Consider the following 26,179-nt stretch of genomic DNA (forward strand, 5'->3'; position numbering starts at 1 on the left):
TTTTTTCAAATTGAACTTTATATTTGGCTAACTGGTTTTAACTGTTACCGTATATCTTAGACTGTTATAATTTTTTTTAGTTTTGGATAGAGTAGAGAAGGGTTAAAGTGGAACTTTAGTCAGAAAATAGAGTTCTACTAAATCAATTCAGGCTGGCCCCTTTTGCAGGTATAGCGATATAAAACAGTAAAAATAAGTGTCTTTCTCAAACTTTTTACCCCCCAGAAAAACCCCTAAAATAATTTGGGGGGGGGGGGGACAATGGAAAATATGCCTCTTACTTTGGTGGTCAGTGGGAGGTTTGAACCCCTTCAGAATCCCACCGTTACAGGCTGGCTCTACCAAAAGGTCAGACAGCTAAAGCTTAAGGAACCCCTAGCAATAGCTGGAGGAACCCTGGTTGAGAATAACTGGTCTTTACTGACTATACTGTTTAAAATCCATTAATACGCTATCTGAATCTACTCTGCACATGCTCAGTTGCCTTATATTTTTAAGCACTGCCGAGTTGGTAGCGGCCCTTCTGCTGACAGCCTTAAAGCGGAATTAAATCTCCTATCCTTTACAGCCAGGGAAGCTGCTTCAGTTTGATCTGCAACTGCCATGGTGCTGCACATGTGATCATTTATGAAACCAGCCATTTGATCGAGGACACAAGCAAATGTGACAGTTAGCAATCCCAGCATTCCAGAAATGTACCTTTTTTTAAACCAATAAATCGATGGGTTCCACTTTATGGTTAACTGCTGTTCAGGGACTTCAGCAAAATGGCAGCCTCTGGCAGGAAGAAACAGGAGCAATTCTGAAGGCAATTTACAGCACACACTGATTTTGATAGTAAATAATTACTCAAGTGGAACGTATGTTCCTTGCTAAAGAACATTATTTTTTATCAGGTTGTTATGGGTAAAGTTCCACTTTAAAGCCAATATCAGTTAATTGTTTTGGTGTCTGTGTCTTGTTGGGGAGATTTCTCTTTATTTCCTTTCACATAGATGCAACAGTAAGTGAGAAGAAATCTACACAAAGAGAGGGAATACACTTTTACACAGCTGTCCCCAGAAAAGGTGCCCCCATTGTAACCTCTTCTTGTAACAATTCTAAAATTGTGACAGTGGCCACCAGGATAAATAGAGGAGGTCATTTTACCAGCGAGGACATAGACAGTAATTTAAAAAAGTTCTAATCTTTCCCAACTCTATCTTAAACAAAAAAAAAGTGTTGGCTGTACAATACATACACTTTAAATATTGTGTTTCTCATAGTACAATAATCTATTTATGTTTTTCACTAATCACATTTGAATATATGTTTTTAATGCTAAACTCTTTTTGCTTGTTAATATTGTTTAGTACTGTCATAAGTAAAAGTATTGGATCTGTTATCCAGGACCCTGTTATGTAGAGCGGTTTCATAAATAACAATGGTAATTAATAGCTGTTTTTTTATTGAAATGTCACGCAAGCTGACATGACCAATCAGTTTCACCTGACTTATTGTGCGGGGCACCGGTAAGGGATGTAGAGGGGAAACTATAGTGTCTTTTACAAATTGAGTTGTTTTGGAACATTTACCAGTAATTATTAAAAAAAATCACTTTTACTTGCTTGTTGCTCTGTAGTTTGAGTATAGTATTTTATATACACATTTATAAATGCTCCTTATAGCAATCACCTGCATAGCAGAGAATGTGATTGCTTTTCCCTATGTAACAGCTGTTTCGATAAGCCGAGTTGGCCATAAAGAGAATTTATTGGTTTCGCTCAGATCAGACTTGCACTGTGAGAGAAGAACAATGAAGCACAGTCACTGCTTTGTAATACTAGGAGGGAAGCAGAGCCTGTAACTGAAATGAGCAATTATGGCTGTCCCATGGAAATATATTGTTCACACTACTACAGAGGATCATAGATCCTTAAAAAACTGATAGATATTGATAAAAATTATTTACATTATGCCAATCACATACTGTATGTTAAACTGCAGAAAGACTACAGTTTTCTTTTAAAGAAGCACTCCATTTTGGGCAATTTTTTTTATTGTGGGAGAATAGTTATGGATATAGCTTGTGCATAAAATTATGATTGCCTTCACAGCTGCAAATGTAAAGATCCAGCTCTGTGAAGTTCCTTCTATGCCCCTTCTATTTTTGCACATAAATGAATTGGCTTTCCTGCCTCCGCTTGTTCATTCACTATGCCATAGAGAGTCAGCATTTTGCATCTGTCTCAACACGGCAGTGAAAACTGAGTTGGCAATTCTCAGAAAGGGAGCCTGGTGATACATAACATGTGCTGATAAGTGTATCTTTGTTTTTATAGCCCACTGACAGTCATTAGCAAAAGCCCTGTATAGTGGAACTGTACCAGTTTCCTATATGAAGCCTCGTACACACGACCGAGTTTCTCGGCAAAAACCAAGAAACTTGCTGGGTTTTTTTTTTGCCGAGGAAATCGGTCGTGTGTACATTTTTCGACGAGGAACTCGTCGAGCCAAAAAGAGAGCATGTTCTCTTTTTCCTCGACGGGAATGGAGAAAATTGGCTCGCCGAGTTCCTCGACAGCCTCACAAGGAACTCAACGAGCAAAACGATGTGTTTCGCCAGTCGAGTTCCTCGGTCGTGTGAACGAGGCCTGAGAGCCACAATGGAGACCAAAATGAGCAGTAGCATATGCAGATAAGGAAGGAACCCACCAGAGGACATTCAGTAAATATTATCTTCCATGCATGCTTCCCCGTTACCTTCCACCCAATGCTCTTTTTAGTCTTTACAGAAATGTGAAGTCCTTAAAATTGCTGTAAGCAACCTGCGCTATGAAATATTCACACACTGAGGACCACAGATCCAATACTGACCCCTATCACAGACTTTACAATCTGCCATTGAAACTTTAGAAATCTCTGCATTATTTCCTTTTTCTAGAAAAGCATTTTTGTCCTTGCTATTATCCTCTCCTTCCTGTATATGAATGATCTGTTGTTAAAATCGTATCTTACATTCCTTGTGTCATATAAAAATACTAGCCGAGAGGTTCAATGTACAGCTATTGCATGACCTATCTGTGCTGAAATTATCCCAGGTAAAAGGTAGTCTGTTGCAGCGTACTGCTTTCCAGCCGGACAATTTATTATCTGACCTGATGCTCAGTGTTACACACAGAGATCTCTATATCATCAGTATGATTTAATTGTTATATGTGATAATATTTTCCACTAAATGCATAACCAAGATAGAAGTTTGTGAAGGCAAGTATGAGATATCCATGATTGATATTGTTAGGGCTCCTGTTTTTCTGATTACCATTGTTACACAATAACTCCTTAGTATGGAGAGGCATGCTATAGTATTGGCCTCTCTAACTCACAGTATAGACAAACCATTTAAATGATTATTTACGTTAAAATAGTGTAGTAATCAGTTTCCCATTTGCTGCTTCCCTGTCCCATGTCATTTTCACAGACTGACAGGTTTTAATCCCACCAGTTACTGCACTGTAATACTTTCTCTCTGTATAAGATTAAAAAAAAAGAAGCAAACTGGGAAAAGAGAGTGTAGGTGGTTTTGTGTAGCTTAATAAGTTTGGCTGTACTGGCCTGCATACCCGTTAGCATATTTCTCGTAGTACTCAGCGGGACTGTAACCTGCTGCTCCCAAGCTATACTGAGAGAAAGCAGAGGCGTAGGCTTGGCTGTAACTCTGGCTGTAAGCTTGAGATGCTCCATATGGATCAGCATACTGTGCCATAACAGCTGCTGCTGTCCTCCTGCCAACAGGACTTCTGTCCCTGTATGCTGCGGGAGCCAAGGCTGCGCTGATTGATGGTGGAGCTGGTGCAGCAGCAGCTACGGGAGCAGTTGGAAGGGTTGCAGCAGCTGCAGCTACCACTGCAGCTGGAGCAAGGGCTCTTTCATACGCAGCACGAGCTCCAAGCCCACTTCTGTCGTAGAAATCATATGTGTATCTCTCATAGTACTCCCTTTCATACCAACATCGAGGTGAAAATGGTGAGAAAGAAGGTGGAGGTTGTGGCAGGCGTCCGCGATGAAAGTAATAAGCAGGTGGTGGTGGAGGAGGTTGGGGTGCTGTTTGGACTGCAACAACTGCTGCAGATGCTAACTTGGAGCTCTTTGGGGCATTGTTGCTCTTGGACAGAGTAACAAAGATCTTCTGGTCCTCCAGAGGTGTATCATTAAGGTGCAAAATCGCATCCATGGCTTCTCTTTCCTTGGCCATGTGTACAAAAGCATAATTCTTTACTATATCACATTCCACAACTTTCCCAAACTTCTCAAATAACTCCTTTATTTGGGATGTTGTCGCCCTGCTTGAGACATTGCCCACGTATATTTTGGTGGCATTGCGAATCTTTGACGTTGCATATTCCACAGTAAGATGGGAGCCATAGAACTCCTGTTTGTGCAATTCTCCAATAGCACGGTGAGCATCCTGCTCTCTTTCCATGTGGACAAAGGCATAGTTTTTGAGAATGTCACATTCATTCACCTGACCATAACTCTCAAAGAGCTTCTTTAACTCTTCAGGGGATGCGGATGGAGAGACACCACCAACAAAAATCTTCACCATGGCTTGGGGATAGTGTTTGAGAATATCCCAATGCTGTGTCCCCCTTCTAGTTAAAAACAAAACAAAATGATTAGGCAATTATATGGTACTCAGATATTCTGCAGTAAAATGATTTGGTTTAGTTTGACTTACTGTAGCGAGTAGACAACCATAAATGTAAATTCTAACAATGATTTTTTTCTTTCTCCGCTTTCTAATCTCCGCCCAACCACTTACCTCCAAACAAACAAGGCGGTAAGTACACAAGCCGTTCAGATGTCTGAAGTTTCACTGGCAGGTGCCGTGAGGTCCAGTCCAGCTGTCTGAAAAGCGCTTACTTATGTTTGTTTTATGAGTAGGACCATTGCCTTTATTCTGTTTTAATATTAAATTTTAAGTGGTAATGCACAAGGTCGATGCGCCCTCCTTTCTTTTTCTTTTCATTTTAGCCATTTGAACACCCTTTGTTCTTTGGAGGGCTGCAAGACTTCTGACTTTGCCGGTAGACTATACTGCTGTACCCGGTTTGGCGAAACACCAGAGTGCAGGAGGTTTTGTGTTTTTTCTGGGTAAGTACACATTGACATGGCTGCAATCGTTTTCAGTGCGGCAAATTTTACCTGGCATGTCGAGTTTGGCAAGAGGTGCCTCTTTCCAAACTCCCCCACTGACATTAAAGAGACCACAAGCTAAGCAATCTGTTTGTTATTGTGGCACTGTATTTCAATGCTAAAACCCCCCTCTGGCTGGCAAAAACAAAAACAAATGGCATTCAAGAGGCAGCATTATGCCTGTTTGAAAGAGGCCTTATTTGCTCATTTTTGATCTGTTATATACTACTAGACTACAGAATGTTGTCAGCCCACAACAAGACATAGTAGCTAAGCGCATACGTGCATATCTGGCAGACCAGCGGGTACTTTTCTGTACTTACAAGGTCTTTAAAAGGATATAAATGTGCAAGTATTGCAGATTTGTACTGCATGTGTTTTTTATTTTTATTTTGCCCTGACAAACAGAATGCTTTAAGGCCAAAACCATGCATGTCGCACTAAGATTATCCTCAATAGTCTCTTTCATATCTTTGCCAAGCCTTCTAAAGGGCAACTAAAATATATTTTAAGCCATTCTTTCAAAGACTACCCCAACATTATTTAGTACGTGATTTACATATTCCATTTTCTTGCTGTTCTATTATTTTACAATCATATTTGTAGAATCTCCCTTAGTTGGCTATTTCTTCATAGGAGAGTTAGGTCATTATCCCTATTGCTATTTAAATAAGAACTATGAAGCCTCGTACACATGACCGAGGAACTCGACGGGCGAAACACATAGTTTTCCTCGTCGAGTTCCTTGTTAGGCTGTCGAGGAACTCGACAAGGCAAGTTTCTCCATTCCCGTCGAGGAAATAGAGAACATGCTCTCTTTTTGGCTCGTCAAGTTTCTCGACAGTTTCCTCGACGAAAATGTACACACGACCGGTTTCCTCTGCAAACAAATATCTCCCAGCAAGTTTCTTGCTGGTTTTTGCTGAGAAACTTAAGCCCCATACACACTATCAGTTTTCCTGACGGTTTTCGCATCAGGTTTACCAAAACCATGTAGTACAAGGGCCTGCCTGATTGCATACAAATTGAAACTTTTGAGGTTTGACCTTATATTAGATGGTTTTGGTAAACCTGAAGAGAAAACCGTCAGGAAAACTGATAGTGTGTATGGGGCTTCAGTCGTGTGTACGAGGCCTGAGATACATAAAGGGGTTGATGTACTAAAGGCAAATAGACTGTGCATTTTGCAAAGTGTAGTTGCACTTTGCAAGTTCAGTTGCTCCAGAGCTTAGTAAATGAGGTAAAGCGTCACTTTGCAAAAAGTACCAAATCACATGCAAGAAAATATTTTCAAATTTTTTTTTGCAGATGATAGGATGATGAAACTCATCAGAGCTTTTGGTAATTTGCTAAGCTCTGAAGCAACTGCAAAGTGCACAGAGTATTTGTCTTTAGTAAGTCAACCCCAAAGAGTCTGATTTAAAATGGAAATGTATTCAGAAAATTAAATCTTGCTAGATCACTTCAGACTGGCCCCTTTTGCAGATATAGCTATGTAAGACCATTGGTGGCTGGTGAAGTTTTAGGGTGGGGGGGGGCACTAGACCCTGCCCTTCCTGTTTGACCCCTGCCACTTCTCATAAACCCTTATAGAATACACCAACTCCATCCCCTGTATTCCACTTGCTTCCATCCATAGTGTCAGAAGTAGACAGACCCAGCATCACAGGGCAGAGTATACAGCCCCAGCATCACAGGGCAGAGTATACAGCCCCAGCATCACAGGACAGAGTATACAGCCCCAGCATCACAGGGCAGAGTATACAGCTCAGCATCACAGGACAGAGTATATAGCCTAGCAGTAAAAAGGGTCGCTGGTTTGAATCCTGACCATGACACTGCATACCTGGAGTTTGCATGTTCTCCCTGTGCCTGCGTAGGTTTCCTCCGGGGTACTCTGGTTTCCTCCCACACTCCAAAGACATGCTATGATAAGTTAATTGGCTTCTGTCCAAATTGGTCCTAGTATATGAATGTGAGTTAGGTACCTTAGATTAATGTAAGCTCCTTGAGGGTAGGGACTGATGTGAATGTACATGTATATGTAAAGAGCTGCATAAATTGATGGCGCTATATAAGTACCTTAAATAATAATAATATAGCTCAGCATCACAGGACCGAATATACAGCCACAGCATCACAGATCAGGGTATACAGCTCAGCCTCACAGATCAGGGTATACAGCTCAGCATTACAGATCAGGGTATACAGTTCAGCCTCACACATCAGGGTATATAGTTCAGCATCACAAATCAGGGTATACAGCTCAGCCTCACAGAGCAGGGTATATAGCTCAGCTTTACAGATCAGGGTATATAGCTTAGCATTACAGATCAGAGTATACAGCTCAGCATTACAGATCAGGGTATACAGCTCAGCCTCACAGATCAGGGTATACAGTTCAGCATCACAAATTAGGGTATACAGTTCAGCCGTACAGATCAGGGTATATAGCTCAGCATTATAGATCAGGGTATATAGCTCAGCATTACAGATCAGGGTATACAGCTCAGCCTCACAGATCAGGGAATACAGTTCAGCATCACAAATCAGGGTATACAGCTCAGCCTCACAGATCAGGGTCTTTAGCTCAGCATTACAGATCAGGGTATATACCGTATTTATCGGCATATACCGCGCACTATTTTGCCCTGAAAATCAGGGCAAAATCGTGGGTGCGCGATATACGCCGATACCCGCTTTCCCGCCATGAGTTTGAATACTGCGCCCGCATATAGCGAGCGCAGTACACTCGTGAATCTTCGGGCAGTCTCGGCGCCTCTCGTACTGACGTCCTGACGTCCTGAGCGTACAGGACGTCAGTGCGAGAGGCGCCCGAGCCTGCCCGAAGATTCACGAGTGTACTGCGCTCGCTATATGCGGGCGCAGTATTCAAAGTCGTGGCGGGAAACGAGCGGGAGGACGCCGCAGAAGGACGCCGGACCCGCCGAAGATGGACACCGGACCCGCCGAAGATGGACACCGGACCCGCCGAAGATGGACACCGGACCCGCCGAAGAGGACACCCGAAGCCGCAGAAGGACGCCGGACCCGACGAGGCCGCAGATGGACGCCGCGCAAGATACCAAAACTGTAAGTACAAAAAAACAAAAAATCTTTTTTTCCCACAGGATTGGGGGCCACTTTGGGGGTGCGCGGTATACGCCAGAGTGCGTTATACCGCGATAAATACGGTAGTTCAGCATTACAGATCAAAGTATACAGTTCAGAATCACAAATTTTAAAAAAAAAAATAAACACTAATGCCACGTACACACAATCGGACATTTCGACAACAAAACCGTCGATTTTTTTACTGACAGATTGTTCGCTCAAACTTGTTTTGCATACACACGGTCACACAAATGTTGTCGGAAATTCCGAACGTCAAACGCGGTGACGTACAACACTACGACGAGCCGAGAAAAATTAAAGTTAATGATTCCGAGCATGTGTCGAATTAATTCCGAGCATGGGTAGGATTTTTGTGCGTCGGAATTGCATACAGACAATCGGAATTTCCGACAAGAACTTTTGTTGTTGGAAAAATTGAGAACCAGCTCTCAAACATTTGATGTCCGATGGAGTATACACACGGTTGGAATATCCGACCAAAATCTCAGATCGAACATTTGTTGTTGGAAATTTCGACCATGTGTACGTGGTATTATACATTCTAAGTTTCACAGGCAGTTGTGCAATACACTGGTATAATGTAGTTAGATTATTAACCAAGATACTCTAGCGTTATGTACAACTTAAAAATGTATATGTACACACCATAAACCATAAAGTAAATAGCAATGCAAAAATGTAAAAAATGTATATGGCATCCAAGACTGAATTGGTGTAAAAATAATACTGTATATGTAACAATTGTCCTATCCTGGATTAAATCAAACTATTTTGGTGTCCAGAAAAAATAAATTATATATACTGTATGTATATGTGTCTATATATATATATATATATATATATATATATATATATATATATATATAATCTCAAATAATGGGGTGAGTTACTTCCTTTTTATCTCTGTACTTTCCTGGAGTAGTGTCACAGTGGGCTCCCAATGATCCACCAATCTTCAGTAGAAAAAGGCATTTCACATTAATCATTTTTACTACTCCTTACCTCCCTAAACGTACTAATACCCACAAAGACAAAAAACAACGGCACATATATTTACAGTGGGGATCGAAAGTTTGGGCACCCCAGGTAAAAATGTGTATTAATGTGCATAACGAAGCCAAGGAAAGATGGAATAATCTCCAAAAGGCATCAAATTACAGATGAGATATTCTTATAATATGTCAAAAAAAGTTTGATTTTATTTCCATCATTTACACTTTCAAAATTACAGAAAACAAAAAAATGGCGTCTGCAAAAGTTTGGGCACCCTGCAGAATTTATAGCATGCACTGCCCCCTTTGCAAAGCTGAGACCTGCCAGTGTCATGGATTGTTCTCAATCATCGTCTGGGAAGACCAGGTGATGTCAATCTCAAAGGTTTTAAATGCCCAGACTCATCGGACCTTGCCCCAACAATCAGCACCATGGGGTCTTCTAAGCAGTTGTCTAGAAAACTGAAACTGAAAATAGTTGACGCTCAGAAAGCTGGAGAAGGCTATAAGAAGATAGCAAAGCGTTTTCAGATGTCAATATCCTCTGTTTGGAATGTAATTAAGTAATGGCAGTCATCAGGAACAGTGGAAGTTAAAGTAAGATCTGGAAGACCAAGAAAAATATCAGACAGAACAGCTCACAGGATTGTGAGAAAAGCAATTCAAAACCCACGTTTGACTGCATGATCCCTCCAGAAAGATCTGGCAGACACTGGAGTTGTGGTACACTATTCCACTATAAAGAGATACTTGTACAAATATGGTCTTCATGGAAGAGTCATCAGAAGAAAACCCTTTTTCTACGTCCTCACCACAAAAATCAGCGTTTGAACTTTGCAAATGAACATATAGACAAGCCTGATGCATTTTGGAAACAAGTTCTGTGGACCGATGAGGTTAAAATATAACTTTTTGTCCGGAATGAGCAAAGGTACGTTTGGAGAAGAAAGGGCACAGAATTTAATGAAAAGAACCTCTGTCCAACTGTTAAGCATGGGGGTGGATCAATCATGCTTTGGGGTTGTATTGCAGCCAGTGGCACAGGGAACATTTCACGAGTAGAAGGAAAAATGCATTCAATAAAATTTCAGCAAATTGTGGATGGTAACTTGATGCCATCTGTGAAAAAGCTGAAGTTAAAGAGAGGATGGCTTCTACAAATGGATAATGATTCTAAACGCACCTCAAAATCCACGGGGGATTACATCAAGAGGCGTAAACTGAAGGTTTTGCCATGGCCTTCACAATCTCCTGACCTCAACAATTGAAAATCTATGGATAGACCTTAAAAGAGCAGTGCGTGACAGACAGCCCAGAAATCTCAAAGAACTGGAAGACTTTTGTAAGGAAGAATGGGCAAAGATACCTCAAACAAGAATTGAAAGACTCTTGGCTGGCTACAAAAAGCGTTTACAAGCTGTGATACTTGCCAATGGTGGCAGTACAAGGTATTAACTCTGCAGGGTGCCCAAACTTTTGCAGACGCCATTTTTTTTGTTTTCTGTAATTTTTAAAGGGTAAATTATGGAAATAAAATCTAACTTTTTTTGACATATTATAAGAATGTCTAATCTGTAATTTGATGCCTTTTGGAGATTTTTTCCATCTTTCCTTGGCTTCGTTATGCACATTAATACAAATGTTTTACCTGGGGTGCCCAAACTTTCGATCCCCACTGTACATAGTTGCAAAAATTCATCAATAGCAGACTTGCTTTAAACATTGTGGCCCAGATTCACGTAGGAGATACGACGGCGTATCTCCAGATACGCCGTCATATCTCTGAGTGTGAGGCGTCGTATCTTGGCGCCTGATTCAAAGAATCAGATACGCCAGAATTTGTCTAAGATACGACCAGCGTAAGTCGCCTATGCCGTCGTATCTTAACTGCATATTTACGCTGGCCGCTAGGGGCGTGTACGCTGATTTACGCATTGAATATGTAAATCAGCTAGATACGCCTATTCACGAACATACGCCCGGCTGTCGCAGAACAGATACGCCATTTACTTAAGGCTTTTTCCGGCATAAAGGCACGGACAGACAGATGGGCGTATATATACGTCCTTGCCTTTCCGCGGGTCGGGGGTCCGATCGGGACCCCCCCGCTGCGTGCGGCTTACCTCGGGGAGCGATCCGGGACAACGGCACGGCTATTCGTTTATAGCCGCTCCGTCGCGATCGCTCCCCGGAGCTGAAGAACGGGGAGAGCCGTATGTAAACACGGCTTCCCCGTGCTTCACTGTGGCGGCGCATCAATCGTGTCATCCCCTTTATAGGGAGACACAATCGATGACATCAGACCTACAGCCACACACCCCTACTGTTGTAAACACACAGTAGGTGAAGCCTAACACATTCAGCGCCCCCTGTGGTTAACTCCCAAACTGCAACTGTCATTTTCACAATAAACAATGCAATTTAAATGCATTTTTTGCTGTGAAAATGACAATGGTCCCAAAAATATGTCAAAATTGTCCGGAGTGTCCGCCATAATGTCGCAGTCACGAAAAAAATCGCTGATCGCCGCCATTAGTAGTAAAAAAAAAAATTTATAAAAATGCAATAAAAATATCCCCTATTTTGTAAACGCTATAAATTTTGCGCAAACCAATCGATAAACGCTTATTGCGATTTTTTTTACCAAAAATAGGTAGAAGAATACGTATCGGCCTAAACTGAGGGAAAAAAAATGTATATATGTTTTTGGGGGATAATTATTACAGCAAAAAGTAAAAAATATTGCATTTTTTTCAAAATTGTCGCTCTATTTTTGTTTATAGCGCAAAAAATAAAAACCGCAGAGGTGATCAAATACCACCAAAAGAAAGCTCTATTTGTGGGGAAAAAAGGACGCCAATTTTGTTTGGGAGCCACATCGCACAACCGCGCAATTGTCTGTTAAAGCGACGCAGTGCCGAATCGCAAAACCTGGCCTAGGCATTTAGCTGCCTAAAGGTGCGGGGCTTAAGTGGTTAAGTATGGACGTCGGGCCAGCGTCAAATTTTCCGTCAATTACGTTCTTTGTGTAAGTCGTTCGCGAATAGGGCTGTGCGTCATTTACGTTCACGACGAAAGCATTGGCTTTTTGCGGGTTAATTTGGAGCATGTGCACTGGGATACTTTCACGGATGGCGCATGCGCCGTTCGTAAAAAGCGTCATTTACGTGAGGTCACAATAAATTAACATAAAACACGACCACATGTTCCACATTTTAATTAGGCGGGCTTACGCCGGCCTATTTACGCTACGCTGCCGCAACTTTGCTTTGTGAATACTGCACTTGCCTGTCAAAGTTGCTGAGGCGTAGCGTAAATAGGATACGTTACGCCCACTCACAAATACGCGCTCCCTACGTGAATCTGGACCTGTATCTTTTCATGACTCGTCTCCAAAACATTCAATTTCTCTGATGCCGCATACACACGATCGGTCAAACCGATGAGAACGGTCTGATCGACCGTTTTCATCGGACCAAACCGATCGTGTGTGGGCCCCATCGGTTATTTATCCATAGGTTAAAAAAAATAACAATCTTGTTTTGAATTTAACCGATGGATGCCTAACCGTTAGAAAAAAAACGATCGTTTGTAGGCACGTCCATCGGTTAAAAATCCACGCATGCTCAGAATCAAGTCGACGCATGCTTGGAAGCATTGAACTTCGTTTTTTTTCAGCACGTCGTTGTATTTTACGTCACTGCGTTCTGACACAATTGGTTTTGTAACCGATGGTGTGTAGGCACTACTGACTATCAGTCCATCAGACCGTTTTCATCGGATGGACCGATCGTGTGTACAGGGCTTAACTGTTTAATTGCATAGAAAAGGGCAATCTCCCCACAGCTACCCTTTCTCTTCCTGATTTCCTGTACGATAATATTCTCGGGATATCCCCGCTCCCTAAATTTTTGACACATCTCTTCAAATCTTTTTTCTTTCATGGCTTTCATCACTAACAATGCTCCGTACATATATAGATTTATACGTGAGGTGGGTCAAAACTGTCAAAAGCAATTGATTCCTGTCAGTTTGCATGGTAAAGAGGTGAGATTGAATCATGTTGTGATTAATATAAATCCTTGTATCTAGAAATGAAACTGACATACCTCCCACATGTATCTTAAATTGGATCTCAGGGCAATATTCCCTAAAAAGATTTGATGCAATGCTTAATGAATATTGCCCTGAGATCCAATTTAAGATACATGTGGGAGGTATGTCGGCTCCATTTCTAGATACTAGGATTTATATTTAGAATCATTAAACGACATTGGCCTCTACTTAAACATGCGTACCCACAGATAGAAGATATACAGCAGATACCTTTGAAAGCATGCCGAAGGAATAAGACATTAAAGCGGAGGTTCGGCGGTCCATCGTTTTTTTTTTTTATCATTGCATTGAATGTTGTTTCAGTTACCATGATAGTATTAAGGGAGGGGAATACAGAAAGTCACTTTTCAGATGGTAATATCACATTATTTATTTTAAAAAAGAAAATAAATTGTGCCAATTCATTATGTGGTTAGTGCAATAAGTTGTTTGGGATAATGTTGTAAGATTGGGTGAACCTCCGCTTTAAGAGATGATGCTTTACTTGTCTCAAATGCATACAATGCAATTTGATGATGAAGGGTGACAAGTATGTAAATCCCAGCAGTGGTCAGAAATGTATGGTGAAAGGCTTTCACGCATGCCAGTCCACCTATGTAATCTATATTTTAATGTGCCCTTGCAAGTTGATTTATGTGGGAGAAACTACACAAAAAAATGAAAGACAGGATTGCCCAACACTGCAGCACCATTAGGAATAAACAACCTGGATTACCAGTATTGAAGCATTTTTCAGAGAAGGGACATAAAGATTCGGATCTGCGATTTATGGTTCTGGAAGAAATGTATAGAGATAAGAGAGGGGGTGACAGGATTTCAAAGCTGAAACAAAGAGAGGTATGATGGATTAACAGATTACAGTCCAGCAGGGGTGCGTCCATAAAGGGCGCAGGAGCGCCATCCCCCCTCTCCTGGCACCGCTCTAATTACCATAAATAGATTAATGCATTGCATGAATCTATCTATGGTGACTGGCACACCCCCTATTCCGGTGTCCGGCCCCTTTTCGGGCACCAGGCACCTGAATTACAGGGGTGGGGGTGTTTTTTTGGAAGCACCATTGGCACTAATAGGCGGCCAAAAATTTGAGAAGCGGGCGTAACGCTGTGCATTTGCTTCTCACTCAGCTGTATGTTAGCAAAGCGAAGGAATTCACTTTGCTAACATTGAACCGCCTCTCAGCCAATCAGGTGCACTGGGTCTGTGTTACCTGTCACCTGATTGGCTGAAACGACAGGCGCTGTGATTGGACGCCTATCAGATGTCCAACCATAGCAGAGGACGAGAGGAGGGGCGGGCAGGAGAAGACATAGGGTCGGGGAAGAAATGGAGGACACCGGACCCTGCTCGCCGCCGTCACCCGCTACCAGTGGCAACATTTGGGGCACAGTGGCAGCATTTAATGGGCACAGTGGCAGCATTTAATGGGCACAGTGGCAACATTTGGAGCACAATGGCAGCTTTTGATGGGCAAAGTGGCTGCATTTGATGGGCAAAGTGGCTGCGTTTGATGGGCAAAGTGGCTACGCTTAATGGGCACAGTTGCAGCGTTTGATGGGCAAAGTGGCTACGCTTGATGGGCACAGTGGCAGCGTTTGGGCACAGTGGCAGCGTTTGATGGGCACAGTGGCTGCGTTTCATGGGCACAGTGGCTGCGTTTCATGGGCACAGTGGCTGCGTTTCATGGGCACAGTGGCTGCGTTTCATGGGCACAGTGAGGCTGCAATTGGTGTTTTTTTTTTTTTTGAATTTTTCAGTTTGTTTGCGCACCAGCCGCCACTGTAAAGCCCTGTACACACGATCGGTTTGTCTGATGAAAACAGACCAATGGACCGTTTTCATCGGAAAACCAATCGTGTGTGGGCCCCATCGGTTTGTTTTCCATCGGTGAAAAAAAATAGAACATGTTTTAAAATTTTCCTATGGATAAAGAACCAACAGAAAAATCTGATCGTCTGTGTGGAAGTCCATCGGTCAAAAATCCACGCATGCTCAGAATCAAGTCGATGCATGCTCGGAAGCATTAAACTTCATTTTTCTCAGCACGCCATAGTGTTTTACGTCACCGCGTTGGACACGGTCAGATTTTTGACCGATGGTGTGTAGGCAAGACTGATGAATGTCAGCTTCATCAGATATCCGACGAAAAAATCCATCGGATTAGATTCCATCAGATATCTGATCGTGTGTACAGGGCTTTACAGTCCCTGGATCCTGATGGGATGAACAGGGACTATGATCTATACTTTCTATGCTCTTTTCTAGGTTGAACAGAGGGATACAGGATAAGAGAAATGTAATGTTCTTTGGAGACGAGTCACGAAAAGATACAATGTTTAAAGCAAGTCTGCATTTTAAGAATGTTTGCAACTATGTAAATATATGTGTAGTTTTTTTGTCTTTGTGGGTATTAGTAAGTTTAGGGAGGGAAGGAGTAGTAAAAATGATTGATGTGAAATGTCTGTATATACAGCATAGAGAGGGTTAATTTAGGGGGGATATGGGATACACCTGTGTGGCCACACGTCGTTTTCCTCGACGAGTTCCTCGTTAGGCTTGTCGAGAAACTTGACAAGCTTTCTTTGCGTACACACTGTCAAGACCAAATCTCGTCGTTTTCAAACGCGGTGACGTTCAACAGGTAGGACGGCAGGGGAAGTTCGATTCCACTGGCACAACCCTTGGGGCTGCTTTTGCTAATCTCATGTTACTGCATGTTAGTAAAAGTTTGGTGAGAGACGATTTGCACTTTTCAGTCTGTTACAGCGTGACAAATGTGCTATCTCCATTACAAACGCTACTTTTACCTGAAGGTGCGCTCCCGTCTCATACTTTATTCTGAGCATGCGTGGGTTTCTTAGCATACACACAAACGTGTTTCTCGTCGAAAACCAGCCCGACGAGGAACACGACGAGGAAATTGAGACTCCCGTCGAGGAAAAAGAGAACTTGTTCTCTTTTTTCCTCGTCGAGTTCCTCAACAGTTTTCTCGATGAAAAACGTACACACGACCGTTTTCCTCGGCAAAAAAGCTCTGCCACCATCTTGATGGATTCTGTCGAGTCCAGAAAGAATAGTATATTATGATGATGTTAAACCATTTGATGCTGCGGAGGGACCGATCCAGACCACCACTGCTTCATATCAGACTTCAAATGTTGTCCACGACCATTGAAAAGATACACAACAACTTACTGCCAGGATTGTGCCCAGTACACACGAAGAGAAAATCAGGAAAAAAAATACCGCTTTCAAAGCGATCGTACGATAATCTGATTGTTAGTACACAGCTTTTGAGAGCCAGTCAAAACGGTTAATGCAATATTATCCAAAGGGACAAACATGAAAAGTTTTCTCGTATGATAATAGAACAAACAATTTTCATCTAATCAGTACAGTATTCGTCTGAAAACAAATATAGAAGACCGAGACCACTCATGCTCAGAAATGAAAGAATACATTACAATACAATACATTACATCACTTCCAAATTTGTATTTTATAGTGCGAGAGTTTTCATAATTTTAAAATAATTGGGTTAACTTAACTGTTTATTTATTTTTATTAATTCATTAAAGTGTATTTTTTTTTTAATTGTGTTTGAAAAACCGCTGAGCAAATAAGGTTTGACATAAAATATTGCAACAACCACCATTTTGTTCTCTGGGGTCTCTGCTTTAAAAAAATATATATCATGTTTGGGTGTTCCAAGTAATTTTTCTATCAGAAAATAATGATTTTTACTTGTGAGCAACAAATGTCAGAAAGGGTTTGGTCTTTAAAGCGGAGGTCCACACAAAAACGGAACCTCCGCCTTTTGGAACCCTCCCCCCCTCTGGTGTCACATTTGGCACTTTTCAAATACCTGTATAATACAGGTATTTGCACCCACTTCCGGGCATAGACCCCCACGGCGGTTAAAAAAAAAAGGAATCTAGGAGCCAGCTAAAAAAGTTAGGAGCCAGGAACGCACCCCGTCCCGCCGAGCTTGCGCGCAGAAGCGAACACATACGTGAGCAGCGCCCGCATATGAAAGCGGTGTTCAAACCACTCATGTGAGTTATCACCACGATTGGTAGAGCGAGAGCAATAATTCTAGCCCTAGACCTCCTCTGTAACTCAAAACATGCAACCTATAGAATTTTTTAAACATTGCCTATGGAGATTTTAAAGGGTAAAAGTTTGTCGCAATTCCACGACCAGACGCAATTTTGAAGCGTGACATGTTGGGTATCAATTTACTCGGCGTAACATTATCTTTCACAATATAAAAAAAAATTGGGCAAACTTTACTGTTGTTCCTTTTTTTTTTATTAAAAAAAGTGTATTTTTTCCCAAAAAAGTGTGCTTGTAAGACCGCTGCTCAAATACGGTGTGACAGAAAGTATTGCAACGACCGCCATTTTATTCTCTAGGGTGTTAGAATAAAAAATATTATATAATGTTTTGGAAGTTCTAATTAGAGGGAAGAAGATGGCAGTGAAAACAGACACGGAAAGCTCCATTTGCATTGCTGGTTGTTTTGTCATACCAACTGCCACCACAAGATGGCGCCAGATCACAGAAGGAAGCATAGGCCTCAATTACCGACCGGCGCGGCGGGGGAGGTGGAGGCGCACTGAGACACAGGATACCCCAGCTGTGCCGCCCCAGGTCGCTAATTCTATTTGCAATTGCGACCTGGCGCCTGGGGTTTATCGAACCCTGATTTATAGCTTGGGCATAGTTAACTGTGTTTACTATGCCTCAGTTTATGAATGAATGGAAGCTATGTACAGAGCTATTCCTGTTCATTCATTCTGTGTAGCTGAGGCTGCAGAGAAAGGGACTGAAGAATCTGTCCTCAGTACCGTCCTCCATTGCCCCCAACGAGGGGCCTATAAAATAAGTAAAAAAAATAATATAAAATTAATTTGTAAAAAAATATATAATAAAAAAAAAATGATGAAAAAATAAAACAAAAATAAAAAACTACTGACACCAGTAGCGGAACTACCAGGGTCACAAAGGTCGTACTTGCGACTAGGCTCTGGCGTTCCGCCACCGTGTGAGGGCCCCAAGACGGCAGGAAGGTGGCCCATTGTGGGACCACAATGGGAGAAAAGGGCCCCGGGATCAGTGGGAAGGGCCCAGGTCAGGGGTCCTTTACGGTTTCTTGCACTGGGACCCTGAAGGTTCTAATTACACATCTGCTTCACACAAATGCACATTTCCAAACAAGAGGGATTTATTCTGTCTAGCATTTCCATATATCACAGTCCACTCAGTTGATCTATCAAAATGTTGGGCAGAATAAACATCTCTTATTTAGTCACATAACTTCGATCGAGACTCATGAATGCCTCTACTACTCTCAATCTATCGATCCATTTACAGTGCCTTGAAAAAGTATTCATACCTCTTGAAATGTTCCACATTTTCTCATGTTACAACAAAAAATGTAAATGTATTTTATTGGGATTTTATTTGGTAGACCAACACAAAGTGGCACATAATTGTGAAGTGGAAGGAAAATTAAAAATGGTTTTCAAAATGTTTCACAAATAAATATGTGAAAAGTGTGGGGTGCATTTGTATTCAGCCCCCTTTACTCTGATACCCCCAACTAAAATCTAGTGGAACCAATTGCCCTCAGAAGTCACCGAATTCGTAAATAGAGTCCACCTGTGTGTAATTTAATCTCAGTATAAATACAGCTGTTCTGTGAAGCCCTCAGAGGTTTGTTAGAGAAACTTAGTGAACAAACAGCATCATCAAGGAACACACCAGACAAGTCAGAGATAAAGTTGTGGAGAAGTTTAAAGCAGGGTTAGGTTATAAAAAACTGTCCCAAGCTTTGAACATCTCACGGAATATTGTTCAATCCATCATCAGAAAATGGAAAGAGTATGGCCCAACTGCAAACCTACCAAGACATGGCTGTCCACCTAAACTGACAGGCCGGGCAAGGAGAACATTAATCAGATATACAGCTAAGAGGCCCATGGTAACTCTGGAGGAGCTTCAGAGATCCACAACCCAGGTGGGAGAATCTGTCCATAGGACAACTATTAGTTGTGCACTCCACAAATCTGGCCTTTATGGAAGAGTGGCAAGAAGAAAGCAATTGTTGAAATAAAGCAATAGAAACTCCTGTTTGAAGTTTGCGAGAAGCCATGTGGGGGACACAGCAAACATGTGGAAGAAAGTGCTCTGGTCAGATAAGACCAAAATTTTACTTTTCACCCTAAAAGCAAAACGCTACGTGTGGCAGAAAACTAACACATAGAGCAGCGGCTTGTCCGCATTGGCTCACTGGCTGCGATTGACAGCAGTGGAAGCCAATGGCTCCTGTTGCTGTGTCTCAGACAATTAGGAGATAGATACTCAAGCCTCGTACACACGCACGGTTTTCTCGGCAAGAACCAGTAAGAAAATTGGTGAGTAAACCAAGGGTGTGTATGAGGCTTTGAACGAGAAAAATAGAGAACCTATTCTCCATTTTCTCGTCGTGATTCTCGGCAGTTTTCCTGACAAGAAACCCGAGCGTCTGTATACTTATCTGTCGCCGTGGAAACCCGCGCATGCTCGAAATGACTTTGACGCATGCGCGGTAGCTTCCAAGGCATAGGTAAGGTGTAGCAAGATGGCGGCGACGGCATTGAATGTGACGAGCGCACGCTCGTCGTAGTTGATGACATCACTGCATTCGTGCCATTCAAAAGAACGGCGGTTCTTTTGAATGGAGTGTCTGTACAAACAACGTTTTTTTCCTGACGAGATTCTGGGCCGCTTCAGGAGAGCCGAGGCTTTTGTGCACATTGCTGGATCTAGAGGGGGCTCAGGTGAGTATTGGGGGGGGGGGGAGATGTAGCACATAGAAGGTTTTTATCTTCATGCATAGAAACATTCAGCCTTTACAAACATTTTAAAGGAGTTGTAAAGTCAGAAAGCATTCTATGCATTCAGATAAAAAGCCTTTAGTGTATGGCAGCCTATCTCTATCAAGTGATGTCCACGAGTGTCTCGGCCGTCATTGGCTCCTGCTGCTGTCAATCAAAGTCAGTCAGCCAATCAGGAGAGAGAGAGAGGCAGGGTTGGGCTGCAACTCTGTGTCTGAATGGACAGAGGGCGCTGTCACCTAAATCGGGTGCCACCATAGCAAGCTGCTTGGTATGGGGGCACTCAACTAGAGGGAGGGGCCAGGAGCACCAAAGAGGGACAATCCGGGATGCTCTGTGCAAATCCACTGCATATGAGATAAGTATAACATGATTGTGATTTTCATTGAAAAAACAAGACTTTACAATCACTTTAACCACTTAACCACTTAAGCCCCAGACCAATATGCAGCCTAAAGACCCAAGGTGTTTTTACAGTTCGGGACTGCGTCGCTTTAACAGACAATTGCGCGGTCGTGCGACGTGGATCCCAAACAAAATTGGCGTCCTTTTTTCCCCACAAATAGAGCTTTCTTTTGGTGGTATTTGATCACATCTGCGGTTTTTAGTTTTTGCGCTATAAACAAAAATAGAGCGACAATTTTGAAAAAAAAGCAATATTTTTTACTTTTTGCTGTAATAAATATCCCCCAAAAACATATATAAAAACATTTTTTTTCCTCAGTTTAGGCCGATACGTATTCTTCTACCTATTTTTAGTAAAAAAAATCGCAATAAGCGTTTTTTTCGATTGGTTTGCGCAAAATTTATAGTGTTTACAAAATAGGGGATAGTTTTATTGCATTTTTATTTTTTATTTTTTTTTTACTACTAATGGCGGCGATCAGCAATTTTTTTTGTGACTGCGACATTATGGCGGACACTTCGGACAATTTTGACACATTTTTGGGACCATTGTCATTTTCACAGCAAAAAATGCATTTAAATTGCATTCTTTATTGTGAAAATGACAGTTGCAGTTTGGGAGTTAACCACAGGTGGCGCTGTAGGAGTTAGGGTGCACCTAGTATGTGTTTACAACTGTTTGGGGGTGTGGCTGTAGGAATGACGTCATCGATCGTGTCTTCCCTATAAAGGGAATGACGCGATCGATGCGCCGCCATAGTGAAGGACGGGGAAGCCGTGTTTACACACGGCTCTCCCCGTTCTTCAGCTCCTGGGAGCGATCGCGACGGAGCGGCTATAAACAAATAGCCGCGCCGTGGTCCCGGATCGCTCCCCGAGCGGACCCGACCTCCGCATGTAGCGGGGGGGTCCCGATCGGACCCCCCACCCGCTAATAGGCGAGGACGTACGTGTACGCCCATGTGCCTGTACGTGCCATATTGTGGACGTATATGTACATGCGGGGGTCGGGAACTGGTTAAGGACCGCCTCCTGCACATATACATTGGCAGAATGGCACGGCTGGGCACAGGCACGTACAGGTACGTCCCCTTTAAGTGCCCAGCCGTGGGTCTCGCGCAAGCGCCGCGGGTGCACGCCCGTGACCTGGTCCGAAGCTCTGTGACTGCGGCCGCGGGACCCGCGGACCCGATTGCCGCCGGTGTCCCGCGATCGGTCACAGGAGCAGAAGAACGGGGAGAGCTGTGTGTAAACACACCTTCCCCATTCTTCACAGTGTCATTGATCGTCTGTTCCCTGATATAGGGAAAGGCGATCAATGACGTCACAAGTACAGCCCCGCCCCCCTACAGTTAGAAACACATATGAGGTCACACATAACCCCTACAGCGCCCCTAGTGGTTATTTCCTAAACTGCAATTGTCATTTTCACAGTAATCAATGCATTTTTATAGCACTTTTTGCTGTGAAAATGACAATGGTCCCAAAAATGTGTCAAAATTGTCCGATGTGTCCGCCATAATGTCGCAGTCACACAAAAAAAATCGCTGATCGCTGCCATTAGTAGTAAAAAAAAAATATTAAGAAAAATGCCATAAAACTATCCCCTATTTTGTAAACGCTATAAATTTTGCGCAAACCAATCGTTAAACGCTTATTGCGATTTTTTTTACCAAAAATAGGTAGAAGAATACGTATCGGCCTAAACTGAGGGAAAAAAAGTTTTTTTATATCTTTTTTGGGGATATTTATTACAGCAAAAAGTAAAAAATATTGAATTTTTTTCAAAAATGTCGCTCTATTTTTGTTTATAGCGCAAAAAAAAAAAACTTCAGAGGTGATCAAATACCACCAAAAGAAAGCTCTATTTGTAGGGAAAAAATGACGCCAATTTTGTGTGGGAGCCACGTCGCACGACCACGCAATTGTCAGTTAAAGCGACGCAGTGCCGAATCGCAAAAAGGGGCAAGGTCCTTTAGCTGCATAATGGTCCGGGTCTTAAGTGGTTAATGTATCCAGTGCTTTTTATGCTCCAACTTGGACAGTCTCAAAATATGAGTTAGGACCGCAATATACAAAGGAGCCTTGGCGGGACATTGCCACTTCCATATGTGCAACAAAAGCCTCTGTTGATACCGGGTACGGTCAGCTTTTTTTCCCTAGGCTAACTGATGAGTGCTGGGAAATGTTTTGTTTCTATGGGCACAAGCCTGGATGTGGGTACAATGCCCCTGCCCCTGGCTGGTGACTGTCCCATTATACATGTGTGATCATTAGACCAGTGCGGGAATACCGAATAAAGGACTAAAAAAAGAAAAGTGTGAACTTTCCATAACACACAACAAGTGTACACAAGTGCAGTGTTTCCTCCAGTATACACATTGTACACAAGTGCAGTGTTTCCTCCAGTATACACATTGTACACAAGTGCAGTGTTTCCTCCAGTATACACATTGTACACAAGTGCAGTGTTTCCTCCAGTATACACATTGTACACAAGTGCAGTGTTTCCTCCAGTATACACATTGTACACAAGTGCAGTGTTTCCTCCAGTATACACATTGTACACAAGTGCAGTGTTTCCTCCAGTATACACATTGTACACAAGTGCAGTGTTTCCTCCAGTATACACATTGTACACAAGTGCAGTGTTTCCTCCAGTATACACAATTGGGTAGATTCAGATAGGGGCGCGCTAATTTGCGGCGGCGTAGCCTAGCGTGTTTACACTACGCCGCCTTAAGTAAGAGAGGCAAGTACATGATTCTCAAGGCACTTACCTCCTTACTTAGGGCGGCGTAGTGTAAACGCGGCGGGCGTAAGGGCACCTAATTCAAATGACTTGGAGGGGGGCGTGTTTAATGGTAATGAGGCTTGACCTCACGTTTTTGACGTTTTTTGACTACTGCGCATGCGCCGGGCACCTACATTTCCCAGTGCGCATTGCGGCTAAGTACGCCGTACGGGCCTATTGATTTCGACGTGGACGTAAATCCCGATTCGCGGACGACTTACGCAAACGACGTAAAAATTTCCAATTTTGCGGCGGGAACGGCGGCCATACTTGACATTACTATTCTACTAGAGCCTAGCTCTAACTTTACGCGGCCTATCTCTTACGTAAACAGCGTAAAAGTACTGCGTCGGCCTGGCGTACGTTCGTGAATCGGCGTATCTCATTTACATATTATACGCCGACCGCAATGGAAGCGCCACCTAGCGGCCATCCAAAATATTGCAATCTAAGATAGGATGGCGCAAGCCGTCGTATCTTAGATATGTTTAAGCGTATCTCTGTTTGAGCATACGCTTAAACTTAGGTCGGCGTAGATTCTGAGTTAGGTCGGCTTATCTACTGATAAGCCGGCCTAACTCTACCTGAATCTACCTAATTGTACACAAGTGCAGTGTTTCCTCCAGTATACACATTGTACACAAGTGCAGTGTTTCCTCCAGTATACACTACACATTGTACACACGTGCAGTGTTTCCTCCAGTATACGCATTGTACACACGTGCAGTGTTTCCTCCAGTATACGCATTGTACACACGTGCAGTGTTTCCTCCAGTATACACATTGTACACAAGTGCAGTGTTTCCTCCAGTATACACATTGTACACAAGTGCAGTGTTTCCTCCAGTATACACATTGTACACACGTGCAGTGTTTCCTCCAGTATACGCATTGTACACACGTGCAGTGTTTCCTCCAGTATACACATTGGGCCTGATTTACCAAGCCTTTACTCCATGACTCATGGAGTAAAAGCAGGAGTAGCAGCCGTTTGGCCATTTACTAAAGAAATACGCTGCTAGTGCAGTGTATTTCCCTAGTTACTAATGTGCTCCGTGCGCCCAGGAGAGGGTGCATTGTGCACCAGTACAGACCTGGCGCACGGCACATTAAACTGTAAATTGCGGGGGTTTGGGCGGGAGTTTATTAGGGGGGGAGGTGGGGGGATGCAGGGGAAGTGAAGTGACATGTGTTTTAAAGTGTTTGGCGGGCCGAATTGAAAGGGAAAGTGTTTTTTGAAAACAGATCCCCGTACGCTTGCACAGTGCGCCTGAACCTCGGGAGGTTCATTTGCATACTGGGCATGCGCAGAGAGAAAAGTCAGGGATTCCCGTGCGCCTTGTCAGTACGCCGTGAAAATCTTGGTAAATACCAAGCGGCGTACCCGTGAATGCGCTGCGTGACGCGGCGCACGGGAATCTCCGAGCTGTTTTCAGCCCTGAAGGGGAACTCGGCGCCAAATTTCAAACTTGAAATCGGCGCGGGTCCCCCTTCAGGGCTACATTAGGCTCTTAGGCTTGGTCCGGAACGTGAGGGGTTAAACCCGCGCCGATTCGGCGCGGGGGTCCCCCCCAGATCCAAACCAAGCCCTCATCCCAAGCATGCAGTCTGGCCCGGACAGGAATGGGGGAGGGGACGAGCGAGCGGCCCCCCCCCCTCTTGAGCCGTACCAGACCGCATGCCCTCAACATGGGGGAGTGTGTGCTGTGGGGGAGGGGGGCACTGCCCCCCCACCCCACAGCACTCTTGCCCCCATGTCGATAGGGACAAGAGCCTCTTCCCGACAACCCTTGCCATTGGTTGTCGGGGTATGCGGGCGGGGCTAATCGGAATCTGCGAGCTCCCTTTAATAAGGGGGCCCCCAGATGCCGGCCCCCCACCCTATGTGAATGAGTATGGGGTACATCGTACCTCTACCCATTCACATGGGGGAAATGTAAAGTAAAATAAAACACCACACAGAATAAAATATTTTATTAATCTGCTCCAGAGCCCCCCCTTTCTTCTTTAGCTCTCTTAGAAGGGGGGGTTTCTTCTCTCCCGATCTTCCGCCGGGACCCTGGGCTTCGGTGATTTCTGCCGGGGGAGGGCGCCATCCCTCGGTCCTCTCCGGAGCCTTCCGCCGGATGCCCCCACCCCATTTAAGCTCTTTTTCATTAGGGAGGGGCATCCGGACTTCGGGGTCTTCTGCCGGGGGATGGCGCCTATCCCCCGGTCTTTCCGGTGCCTTCCGCCAGGGTTCCGGTCTTCCTGGTCTTCTGCCGGGGGTGCGCCAACTCCCCGGTCTTTTCTCTGCTCCCTCTTCTGCCTGGCTCCCCCGCGGAGCCAGGGCTTTCTTCCGTCTTCTTTCTTCTCTCTTCCTTCTTCTGCCTGTCTCCTCCGGGAGCCCAGGGCTTGTCTCCGCTGTCTTCTTGCTTCTCTTCCATTGGATGTTGACACGACGAGGTCCGGCGCTGGAATGCCGTCTGAGCAGTGGGCATGGACTTATATAGGGCAATGCCACCATGTGACCTCAACCCATGTGACATCACATTCCCATCATGCCCAGGGAATGTGATGTCACATGGGTTGAGGTCACATGGTGGCATTACCCTATATAAGTCCATGCCCGCCGCTGACACGGCATGTCAGCGCGGAACCTCGTCGTGTCAACATCCAATGGAAGAGAAGCAAGAAGACAG

The 26,179-nt window shown here is 43.6% G+C and overlaps 1 protein-coding gene across 1 annotated transcript in view; it reads right to left on the reverse strand.

The window, feature by feature from the left end:
- Positions 1-3,091: 3,091 nt before the first annotated feature.
- The window catches only part of LOC120917342 (RNA-binding protein 4B-like), a 32,110-nt gene continuing 9,022 nt past the window's right edge, over positions 3,092-26,179 (reverse strand). Inside the window, exon 2 of the mRNA XM_040328566.1 lies at positions 3,092-4,631. Within this exon, the coding sequence (XP_040184500.1) occupies positions 3,572-4,585 (1,014 nt within the window). The 5' untranslated portion in view covers positions 4,586-4,631 and the 3' untranslated portion in view covers positions 3,092-3,571. The remainder of the gene's footprint in view (positions 4,632-26,179) is intronic.

Source organism: Rana temporaria, chromosome 11, assembly GCF_905171775.1.
Source record: "Rana temporaria chromosome 11, aRanTem1.1, whole genome shotgun sequence".
NCBI lineage: Eukaryota > Metazoa > Chordata > Amphibia > Anura > Ranidae > Rana > Rana temporaria.